The 12,282-nt window shown below is 42.4% G+C and overlaps 1 protein-coding gene across 24 annotated transcripts in view; it reads right to left on the bottom strand.

Moving 5' to 3' along the window:
* Nucleotides 1–12,282, bottom strand: part of ssbp4 (single stranded DNA binding protein 4) — a 75,923-nt gene that overhangs the window by 62,670 nt on the left and 971 nt on the right. For 21 of the 24 annotated variants that reach the window (XM_071541599.1, XM_071541592.1, XM_071541606.1 and 18 more), the window contains exons 2-3: nucleotides 3,957–4,029; nucleotides 269–330 (exon numbers count right to left, since the gene is read on the bottom strand). In XM_071541599.1, coding sequence (XP_071397700.1) covers nucleotides 269–330; nucleotides 3,957–4,029 — 135 coding nt within the window. The remainder of the gene's footprint in view (nucleotides 1–268; nucleotides 331–3,956; nucleotides 4,030–12,282) is intronic. The other 3 variants (XM_071541559.1, XM_071541577.1, XM_071541584.1) reach the window with 1 other exon arrangement.

The raw sequence follows: 12,282 nt of genomic DNA, 5'->3' as shown, positions 1-12,282 counted from the left end.
AGCACTTAAACATGTGTGAGATGATGCACTTAGCATTCCCTGCAATTACTGTCCCTCTCCACCCCTGCACATTCTTTTAGACCATCAAGAGTACTTCTACAGTATGAATGTGAGCTGAAGAACGTGTGTATGTGCATGTGTATGTGTGTGTGTGTGTGTGAGTGTGCGTGTGTATGTGTACATGTGGTCAAGAAAGAGAGAGAGAGACCGGCTGAGTGTGTGTTTAAGGAACTAAAAAAAGATGAATGAATGATAAATGTATACGTACCACCACCATGAGTGTAAAAATCCTGGAGGTTCCCCGAGTGTGATGTTCTTCTCCCATCGGATCTGATGGAGAGAGAGAAAAAGATAAAGAGAGATGGAGAGAGAGAGAGTGGGAAGGAGGGAGGGAGGAAGAGAGAGAAGAAGGCACAAGTTGGGGATTGAAGAGTGAAGACAGAGGAGGGAAATGAAAAATTAGACTCTGCAGCATGTTTTATGCATAATGTAATCATTTTGTTCAACTGTCCTCCCAACTTAGACAGATCGATGGACGGACAGAAAAATCATCACACAGACAGACAGACAGACAGACAGACAGACAGACAGACAGACAGCGCAGTGAAGTGCAGCGCAGAGAGTGTGGATAAGACACTGTGACCATCTTCAAGCAGCAGCCCTCTCCACTGCCCTCACAGACCAACAGAGCTCCTGCCTATATCTGGACACTGAGATAAGATCCAGCTAGAGATACCAGACCCTCTGCTTGCTCCACACACTCCTGCTGACATCACTACATACACACAAACACAAACACACACACACACACACACACACACACACACACACACACACACACACATATGTTCAGAGCTTGTACACAGCCTGAGACCACTAAGAGATGATGCTCCATAGTCTATGATGACAGCATGACAGCAGCAAGATTTTCTATTTTCACCAAAAAAAAGGCTGGAATTGTATTAAAGTCTATGTTCTATAGATTTCCCCAGTGCGGTCTTTAGTGATATGGCATGCTGAATGTGGGTGTGGGCCTGTTGATTTAATGACGCTAAATAGCTGAGTGCTGCACCATGCAGGAGAGCATGGAGTGGCAAAGTCCTCTCAGGGGCAGGACTGTGTTGTGTGTGTGTGTGTTAGTGAGAGTGTGTGTGTGTGTGTGTGTGTGTTTGTGTGTTTCGCACTGAGGGAGGCACAGAGGCTAATTGCGGCAGGAGAGTCCAGGTGATAGCGCTCTCATTAGATGGCACTGAGCAGGTGTGTGTTCCTTCAGCATACCCGTGAGGATAGAACTCCCTTATCTATTGAACTATGTGTGTGTGTGTGCATGTGTGTGTGTGTGTGTGTGTGTGTGTGTGTGTGTGTGAGAGAGAGAGAGAGAGAGACTTTGAGAAGAAAGGAGGCAGAGAATGAGAAAGAAATGAGGCAGCAGTACACAGTGAGGAGATATAGCAGGAGGAGGAGGGCAAGAACGGAGGAAACGAAGAGGGAAGATTAGAATATAAAAGAAAGGAATACAAGGGAGGAGAGAAAACCAGAGAGAGGAGGATCAGGCCTTACATGCTCAAGGAGAGTCTGAGATTGACAGGTGAATATTAACATGGTAATTGAATGTTGAGTGATGTAGATGAGTAGAAAGAATCATGATTGATTGCAACACTTTGCTTCTGATAATCCTCAAGAATTTCTAAAGACCTTGAAGGCCACCACTGGAACTAACAGTGGGAAGAAAGGCGAGAGGTCAAGTTTTTGTCATTGTTTGGAAGTAATCTTTACTGTCAATCTAATAAAATTGCGAGCAAATACGCTGATTCAGACCATATAAGACTAAACTCAATAAAAACGATGCTGTGCTTGAGATAAACAACACATTAAGCAATATACTGTTATGCAAAATTTTCAAGACAACTGGCGTCAAATTGACTTAACCGTCTTAGCATGCATGCCTTGTGGATATGCAGCGTTTTGTTTGTGTGTCTGTCTGTGTCTGTGTATGTTGTTTGAATTCCTGTCTGTGTATCTGTTGTTTTAATTCCTGTTTGTGGCTGTGGCTGTGTGTGTGCTTGTGTGTGTGCTTGTGTGTGTGTGTGTGTGTGTGTGTGTGTGCCTCCTGTGTGAGCCTCCGGTCGCCTGCGACCCAGAACTTAACCCCTTTCCAGCAGCTCACCAATAACACTCAATCTCTGGGAGGAGATTCACCCACAAGGGTTCTGCAATCAGTGAGGCTCTCTCCAGTCCTGCTACTTAATCTCTCTGTGCTGCTCCCCCATCTCTACTTCATATTTTAGCCCTGCTCTCCTGGTTCCTGGCAGCCAGGCCGGCCTCCAGCCCGGCCCGCCTCACTGCCTGCCTGCACACTGTAGGCAAAGGCAATCCATTCTGGTCTGATTTCGGTTGATTGATAGATCCATATCTGTTCTTTTTCTGTGTTTTTTTTCTTCCTTTTTTAATTTTGAAGCGACTCATGACAAAAATCCTAAAACCTTTTCAAACACACTTGGAAGAGATATCACTTTTTTACAGGTGCGGAAATTGAGAGTGTTATCATTTACCAATAATTCCTATTCAACCTGATTCACTGCCTGGAAGTCAGATTTAAAACTCATGGTATTGGTTGAAAGCAGCCATGGACAAACCTCACAGAGGCACTTTCAACACTACTGTGAAGGTGTAGAGCCAGAGTCACGCTGACTGACTGACACTCACTTCCACTCTGCAGGCTATAATACATGTTCCCAAGATTTGGAAATGCAGTAGGAGAAAGTAAAATTTCACAACTTGTACTTCTACAATATCCATGTTTAATATTATTTAACATAACATTTTGTTAATACTTAGTTGTATATTTAGTTAGCTAGCATTAAGTCCTTCTACATTATTATGAAGCCCACTAATCTGAAGTATTAGATTATAGTACTACAAAACCACACACAGACCACTGGTAGAAAAGCTGCTTTCATGCTGGTGTGGCTTTCATACTTCACCAAGGGCTGGTGCTATACTGCATGTGCAGCTGACCAATTAAACTGCTTATTTTCGCTCTGCGACTACCTAGCAACCACTCAATTCTGTGCATCATCTGCGGCACACACCAGATAGTTAGATATTTTGAATGTGTGTGTGTGCAGCACACATCTCAGGGGTGCAGCGGTATCTCTATGTGGCTCCACACTGAGCTTAACTGACGAAATAACAGATAAATGATGTCAGTATTAAAGTTGAATGATATGGACCTGCCTTCGCTTGCCATTAAAGCCCTCTCAGTGTTGGGGAGTGTATTAAGTGGAGCTGAATAAAGCCAATGGGCAGGAGAGGTGTTGTATGGGAGCAGGCCTGGACACTGGACCATTAGCAGGAAGGATGTCCATTAAGGAAGAGGATGCAACACATTAGAGACCTTACCTCCTCAACAGTTCAGGGGCCTAATATCAGACTAATAAGTCTAGTAGATCTGGGACAAATGCTTAAGTCTGGAATGATTTCATATACTAGAGGTACACTCGATTTACCTTAGCAGCGACTGGCTTTGCTTCTTAAATGTCAACACCACAAAGCAAACAACTGCACATGCTTGCGTACAATATTTCAAACCACTATAATTATACAGTGTTAAACATTTTATGATTATAGCCTAGAAATAATAATGAAGGGCAGGTAATCATATCAAGTAGCCCAGCTGATGCCATGTTCATATTACCCCAAATTAACAAATAGTCACACAAATAATGCTGCTGTTCAGCAATTACAAAAACCAGGTCTTGGGTCATTGATTTCATAATATTGTTATACTTTTAAATGTCCAGACATCGACTAGATGGGATACAATGGTAGGATTACCCAACAGTCCCTTGACCCCGGGCCAACTCATAATGTGAATTCCATCCCTGGTTGTACAATAGAGGGGGAATCACATTCATCCGTTAGCCACAGGAAGCCGATGTGAAAGCACTTCTTACCTCTGACAGGAAGGTCTGTGCTGATTTCTGTGCGCCGACGTGCAGCAAATACTCATACACATATAAAGCTAACCTGGAAAACAGAGACAGGGATGGAGAGGGGGGGGAGAGAGAGAGGGAGAGAGAGAGAGGTCAGTGCTCAGATTCACATTCTTTACACTTCCGTCAAACTGTCCATTTGTTCTTCAAACCTCCTCATTACCCTCTCGAACACGGAGCTCATTTGAAAGATTGACATGATCGCACAAGTGCGATGCACAGAAACACGGCGCCGAACCTTTTCAAAATGATGAAACGCGCTTGTTTCCTTGCTTGATCCCTGAACGCACGACACTTGGACACATGATTTCCATCCCAAGTAGCCAATCAACTGGGGGAAACTCCAACAAATGTGCACAATTGGCAGAAAATCATCACTGTGTCATTTGAGACGGAGCTTGGATAAACAGGGTTTTACTGTATGAAGATCAGATACGCTATAGAGGAGCTGTGATTGTGTGATGTAAGCTCTCCAGTCCTGAGCTAAAGAGCCTCGGTGGCACTCGGCCATATCCCTGTGGTTTTAGGAACTCTGCTGTTGAGGCATAGAGGCTGAAACCAAAACAATGTAGACACCGACAAAAACAAGAGAATAGGAGACAAAAAAAAATCCTCAGACGTGGCCGGACATCGCCACACTGCCTGTTGGATTTCTGTTGTTTTTGGTATCATTTTGATGTTTCTCTAAGAATGATGAACCCCCCTCACCCCCCCCTCTCCCCACACACACACACACACACACACACACTCTCACTCTGACTATTTTGGGGGGGAAAAGCGACCCTTTGCCCCCTCACAAGCAAAGAGGAACCACTCAGCATTTACTATAATGCAGTATTGGACAGACACCACAGCAAACAATCATCTCTGTGCGGTCTTCAGGTCTGAAGCGGAGCACAGGGGAGCGGCTGTGTTTTGGGTATAGTGAGGGACTGTTTTTATGCTGATCACATGCATCAAGGCCGGAGCAGACACAGAGTTACGATGTTTGGGTTGATGCTGGATGATACTGAATGAATCAATAATGAGCCGGGCCAGAGTTGAACAACCTGATTCTTCATCTTCTCAAAGACATCATTGGATTTCACTGCAATGTCTTGACAACCATCTGCTAAAAGAAAATTATCTCCCCCAGCTGGTCCAAACCAGTTTCAACTAGCATTAGACATTAGATGTTATCGCCTTATATATTTCTCACTGTTACATCAGATACAAGTGTATCAACACCCACTTCAGATATGTAGTGTAAACATGTTTTACAAAAAAAACCCAAGACTTATTATTAGACACAGCTTTTCATCTAGTGTGTGTACGCCTTTGTCTGTGCGGTGTGTTTTATGTGTGTGTGTGTGTGTGTGTGTGTGTGTGTGTGGGTGGGTGGGGGAGGTGTTTCTGTTTAGAGGCCTCACTACTCAACGGACAGGTCAGGGATTGCAGTCGCAGAAAAGGATTGTGGGAGGCATCACATGAGTAGCCGGTAAGAGCAAATTGCTGGCTGTAAATTTTTAATATTCCTCTCACATGGAGTGACTGTCTCAGTACCGTAAGTGAAAGTGATCAACAGTGTTTTTTGCTTTTTTTAGGAACAAGTCTGCTACATTTAATTATGAGTTGTCTGAGAATGTGAAATTGCCATGTCATCCATAACATGAAGTGCGCTACAACTGCTGTTTTGTTCACTCCAGAGGTTTTTATTTGTGCCAAGTATGGGTGTTATATGAGGTTTGTCTTTTTTCCTTGTATTCTCTGAGTGTTTTTCGACGCTCATTCATAACAAGCACAATGCTGACAAAACCATCAGCCTCCGTCTACCAGGATACATTCTCGCTCCTTCAGCCTGAACAGTTCAGGGGGTGTTTAGGCTCCCCGGGTTCTGGGTAAAGAGGGGAGTCAGTTGGTGTAAAATATAAAAAGAGGGCCTCTTTGCAGTGTGAAATACCCAGCGGCAGGCGTCAGCTCCTATACACCCCGTCCACACTGTACAGGATCGAACAGAGATTCCCATGAGCACTGCAGCGATGAAATTTTCATGGCGGAGCCTGGTGTGATCTGAGGGGCTCTATGCCCCAGTGATGGGCACCTGCCCCGGCTGCAATACATTATTTAAAAACACTCATTCAATCCAGGCTTCAGGGGACACCTTTTGTTACTCTGTCAGAAGCAGTAAGTGTAACTTGGCAGAGGAGAAGACTTTTTGTTAGCTGATGGTGCAAGGCCGGAGGAAGGCCAGGTAGACGGAGGCAGATAAAGGGGAGATGGGGAGTCGTGTTGGAGCTGTGCTGTGCAGGAGAACTGTGTCAGAGGGAAACTGAAGGTCAATGACTGAACTTTCCCTCTTTGTATGTCGTAAACCCGCCTTTCTTCCCTCTGATCCTGTACTGTTGACATGCGTCATTCAGGAATAAAGAGATGAGACGCTTACAAGACAAGCCACAGACAGATCAGAAGGGCAGTCCGTTCCACATCTTGTATTTTCCTCTGCTACGCATTTGTTCACTCACTCCCTGCTCAGCCAAGGAAGGCCAAAGATGAAACTTAACAATAAAGCATGTTGATGCAAATTACATGATGAGAGGCAGGAGATCAGTCTGAGAACTGCCACCCTGAGTGGGAGGAAGAGCGTTTGACCCGTTCTTTGACTGCCGGCTTGTTATCAAGGCTTCTGTGATGAAGCTTGTCTGTACACTTAAGTTAAAAGAACCTTCCACCCTGCCATGCTGGATGTGTCTGTTGTCTCTCTCTCACGCTCTCCCTCTAAAGCTGGAGGTCATTTGAGCCAGTCTCCATCCTGTAGCAGTGAGGTGGGACTGTAGCAGAGGCAAAGGAGGGGATAAAAGCTCACAACACCATTCCTAATCTTCATCCCGTTTCTCCCACCTCATTCTCTCACCCTCATCTTGTCCGGACTAACCAACACTTTGCTCCTTGTCCACACTTCAAGGAGATCTCTCCCACTGCCTCATCCCCAGGAAACACACCTGACATCTAGCCCCGGGCTGCCCCATACAGCCTCCCCTCGCCTTCCCTCCCCTCCAGAGACAAGGGCATCTCAGCTGAGTTTAGCCAGCTAAAGCACAGACAGTTAGCAAATTAACTTTCCTGTCTTCATTTCAATAATTCACGAGCCAGAGCTTGGGCAGGGTTAGATAAGGTATGCATGGAAGAAGTGATGGAGGAGGTTTAAGCAGGCCGGTTATTGCATCCGTTTTCATACAGAATCTACATCTTTCACAAATGTATAAAGATGTATAGGATGCATAATTGATGTATTGAGTGACATATTGAAAGCAACGTAAGAGTAACTGGATAAAAACACTAAATTATATGAAAACAGTCCTGTGTGTATGATGGTGAGTGGATGTGAATGTAGTGATACATCACTTGAAAGTGAATGAGAGAGAATGGATGCCTGTTGGAGACACCTGTGATACTGTAAAGCCATTTCAGTAAAGCTTATTCCCAGTACACACACTGTTTATATTTGCTTGGCTTTGTTATGGCAGTTCCTTTGTCAAAACAAATCAGTGTCAATAAGCAGGGTGTAAACACACATGGCTTTAGCCATGGGTTAATCCACACACGGTCACACACACATGCACCCGCACACATGAACACACACACACACACACACACACACATACATACATGCATGAACATACATACAAAGCCTGGTGTACATGTGCAGTCCCACCCCTACCTCACCTCATCTCTTTCTACCACCAGCTATAGCCTCCACAATTGACAAACTCACTTGCCAGAAAATGCTAACAATGTCTTCCAACTTGTGAGGTTTCAATGTCTGATATGTCTGATTTCTGCAAAGTTTGATTTTGACAGGAAAAAATGCTTTTCAGTCAAAGGGGCAGAGGAGAGAGATTTATAATGATTTGTGAACAAAGGATAAGAGGTTATATTGACATTGCTGACTTATTTTTGTTATCACCAAAGCCTCCTCCCACAGTCGTTAACAAGGGCAATAACGTTATGTACCTTATGTACCAATAACAATGAAATAATTTTAAATTCCAAACCTGAGAAAGCAACATTTTTTTCTGTGTCAAAAGAAAGATTTAGACAGCATGAAGAATATCTCTATTCTCCGTTCAGATCGATGTTTTTCTCCTTACGGTAATAATAAACATACACAAGCACTTAAGGCCTCCATGCTATGTTGCCAAACTGATTAACAACTTCAGGCACGTAGCCTCAATATTTATACTGTCTCAGTTATTTCAAGTGAGAAAACTAACAAATTTGTGCAGATGCACCAAAAGCATCCAACGAAAGGCAGCATTAATTGACTGTTGACATATCTGAATGAAAACACAGTCAGTCAAAGGGTGGCGGAGTAAATCAGGGGTTTCTTTACTGCTAGTGCAGTGTTTCTGACTATGTGAGTGTGCAGTTCTTTATGCTTCGCTCAAAAGGCCAAAATGCAGATGGCAGAGCCATCTGTGTAGAATCAAAACCATGCATTCAGACCTGAAGATCTCCATTAAACGGCATGTAAATACATGGGAGGAGCAAGAGGAGGAGTGGAGGATGTAAAGAAGCCTGCGTTCAAAACAAACTGATTAACTTTATACTGGAAGTTCTTTCCCCTACAAATCCAGTAACACTCCAAATAGCACAAAAATAACTGTAAACACAGAGTATTCAAAACAAATGTAGGGAGTAGGATTCTGTTGGAAACTGAGGACAGGCTTTAACAAATACAAGATGTTTGATCAAACTATTGAAATGTTTTGTGAATGGCACCTTTTATTAAGATGCAGGATTCATCAGTACACATTTCAAAGAGGTTCCAATTACTAAATAATGAGGTGACATTAATTTTGAAGCTGAAGCTGCTATATTACCCCTGTTGAAATCAAATTAAATAAAATGCTGAAAAAAAGAGTGTGGAGAGTAATTAATTTCTTTGGTCACAAGGGCACCCAATTCTACCTCTACTGTTTTTTCTTTTTCTTCTTTATTTATTTATGTGTATAATTATTTATCTTTTTTTTTTTTACAAAAATGTCTGATTACAATGATTCTTCTCAAGGATGCGCATTAAAAAAGAGAGCCACATCTAAGCTCACCACCCCACCCATGCCTCCTACCTGTGATCTCAAGACAGCAAGACCGCGGCGATTGAATTCCCGTTCTATGGCGAGGCCTTGGCTGTGTGATGAAATCCACATAAGTAGTGAAATGTATGTGTGTGTGTTCTATATGTTGTATTTCAGCACAAACAGTTGGATTCAAGCGGGTTTCAAGGCTTTAAAAAAAAAAAAAAAAGAAGAAACCAAACACTTCACTGTACACACACAATTTCAGTGTCACACTCACAAACACACGCACACTTGAGACGGTGCATTGGTGCACCGAACCTGAAAGCTGTTGGTGCATCAATGCGATCCCACTCTTTCCAGATGTTCTGTTAGGTGGCTGCTAACTGGACCTGTTTGCACTGGCTGAAACACTCTGTACGCTGTATTTCACTATGGTACAGGTGATAATGAACGTGTTATAAGGAGACTTTGGCATGCTATGCGTCAAAATTTCCGTAGAGGAGCATTTGCTTGTTTTTAACTTATTGGGTAACGGAGCCTACTACTGCAAGCCTATACACACACCAAGTCGCATAGCACCAATGCAATGTACGAAACCTGAAACATCCTAACTGAAATAAATAAAGCATCATTATCTAAGGCTGTGCAGGGAAGCAGCTGCCCAGGATCGCAACGCCAACAGTTAATAAGAACCATGTAGCACCTAAAAGACAGCACTGCAGCACATAAGCTAGGCCTTTATCACAACTGCTAGAAAAAATAAGAAAATCCCTAAATCCACTCTCTCGCATTGGAGCTGAAACAGACGGTCTTTAAAAAAAATGACTGTTGAAAAATGACTGTTGGGGTTTTTTTTATGGCCATTGGCTGTTCCACAACTTCCGCAGTGAGGTTACACCTTACTTTTCCAAAACAGCGTTAGCAGCTAGCTGTCATTCAAAATGTCACCATGTTCCCAACAAGAGCAAAAAATGTTGTAGGCCTCTGCTCTTTCAAGTATCTGTACGTATCTGTAAAATCTTAGGAATATACTGACACACTACTCCCAAAACAAATTCGATTTCAACGGAATTTACACCAGGAATTACACGAGGAAGCATAACATAAAACACATTCATCTCTTCATCTCCATGCTCCACCAGTGGGTCCAGTGTAGCTCACATGCCTTGCCCTTGCCCTCGCCTTGTCTGATTGGCTGCTTCGAAAACACCGCCCTGAACAAATTGCATATTTTGCATTCTACCTCTTCTTCTCCTTTCACCCAGTTTTGTGTGAGCAATCTGGCTGCGGTTTTGTGACACTGAGTTGAAATCAAAAAGGATGTTGAAAAGTTTAAAAAGGCACACGTTTACACATAACTGGAATAATATAATTTAGGGGGACACAGTGATAATGCCCGCTAATGTCTTCCATTGGAGCTGATTTAATGTCAGCTCAAGAGAAGTGATTTTTTTTCTCTCTTCTATTTTTTCAGAGAAGCAAGGTGTAAATGTCAAACAACTGCTGAAATTTGATTCTAGCTGTACTTTTTGAAACCAACACAAAGACAAATAGAAAATCTATATTATTTATATATAGATTATTTATTTATTAGTATATAAGTTGGAGATCAAGCCTCTGGCCCTGAGCTGCAGGTGTGATGTCACAATGTATCACAGAGTCTGATTTAACCAGATACAAGTCCATCCGGGCCTCTCTCTTTTAAATATCTGAATATGTATATGCCTATATGAATATGTAAATATGAATATGAGCTAATTCAGTGATGCATTCAGACAGCTGTTGTGAGCTCCACATTTACAAGGAAACATGTGTTGGCCCTGTGGGGCAGGTTAGGGCGACAAGACAGGTGAGAGGGAAAGGGCAAGCACCATCCGTTCTGTCTGGACAATACCTATAGGCCTATGACTCAGACACACACACACACACACACACACACACACACACACACACCAAAACTGAACTAAATATAAAGGTTTAAAGAAGGGGATGTCTACTGTGGACTTTCTGCTTTGAAGAGGTGGAAATAAATACAAGCAAACACATTGAAATAGCAAAAAGTCAGGAATGTTGTTGCTTACAAGTAGCCTTAAAGCAGAAACACGCATCATTTTTAATTTTCAAAAGACGTGTATTTCTTATTTGAGCTGAATTATTAATCTGCCTAGAGTATCAGTGGAAATACATGCTGCCTCTGCACTGATTTCAGTCCCAATAACACATGGAAAATGGACCATAGTTGTTGAAGAAGCATGTGCAACTGAAAACACAGCTTGAAAACACAGTATTCAGTCCTTGTACTGTTGTTTTCAGTCCTTGTATTGTATTGTTTTCAACGTGCTTTCAGTGTTGCTGCTAGAGTTACTGGGCTGTAGTGAACAAACAGGTGTAAAAGCAGCATAATGTGTACTGATGGTTCATATTCAAAGTACTATCAAAGCATCATATGCTGGTTCAAAGGTCGCTCTGCCTGCTGTTCATAAAACCACATGGGATTGTTTTCATTTAGGATTCAGCCCTCTGCCTAAACACAGACACACACACACACTCACACACATTCACACTGTGTACACAATGTGCTACTCAATTTGCCAACAAAGTGATATGAATACAAAGTGAAATGAAATGTTCATGGCACTAGACATGTAGAAAGTGGTATTCAAGAAAGCTTAAGCAAAATAAGCAAACAACATCTCTGGGGAACTCGAATCAATTGAATATGACACGTAATGTATCAAAAATACAAGAGAGTCTCTAAAGAAATTTTGTTTCTGTTACTAATGTATGAAATCCTGTGTAACAACAGAGGCTCTCAGGAGCTGACAGTGTCTTAGTTTACAATTCCATCTCAGCAGGGATCTCTGCTCACTTCTCTAATCACAGACTGTTTAGTGCTTAAAAATAGCAAATGGTGATAAAAGACTACCTCAAACATCCTTGCTGATCTAAAGTGCTATGATGCAAAGAAGGTCCAACTCTTTCAGTAATCCCACAAAAAAAAACATTCTGGGTAACTAACATCGAAAGAAAGAACAGGAGATGTAAGCCAAGCCTGTGAAGGATAATGTCATTTAAAAGTTTCACAGCCTTTCTGCCTTTATGCAAAAGCTTGAACACAACCACAGATATTCTAATGTCTAAAAAATGAAAATCGGATAAAGTACAATATCTAACAAAAAGCAAAATGTAATTGCACTGTATTTAACTCAGATGTACGCTACAGTGATTTG

This window comes from Centroberyx affinis, unplaced genomic scaffold (genome assembly GCF_046629955.1).
Source record: "Centroberyx affinis isolate AG114_WGS23_722 - 3 ecotype Tasmania unplaced genomic scaffold, CSIRO-AGI_Caff_v1 ptg000220l_1, whole genome shotgun sequence".
NCBI lineage: Eukaryota > Metazoa > Chordata > Actinopteri > Beryciformes > Berycidae > Centroberyx > Centroberyx affinis.
The sequence above is the reverse complement of the archived record's forward strand: the minus strand, read 5'-3'. Positions and strand labels throughout refer to the sequence as shown.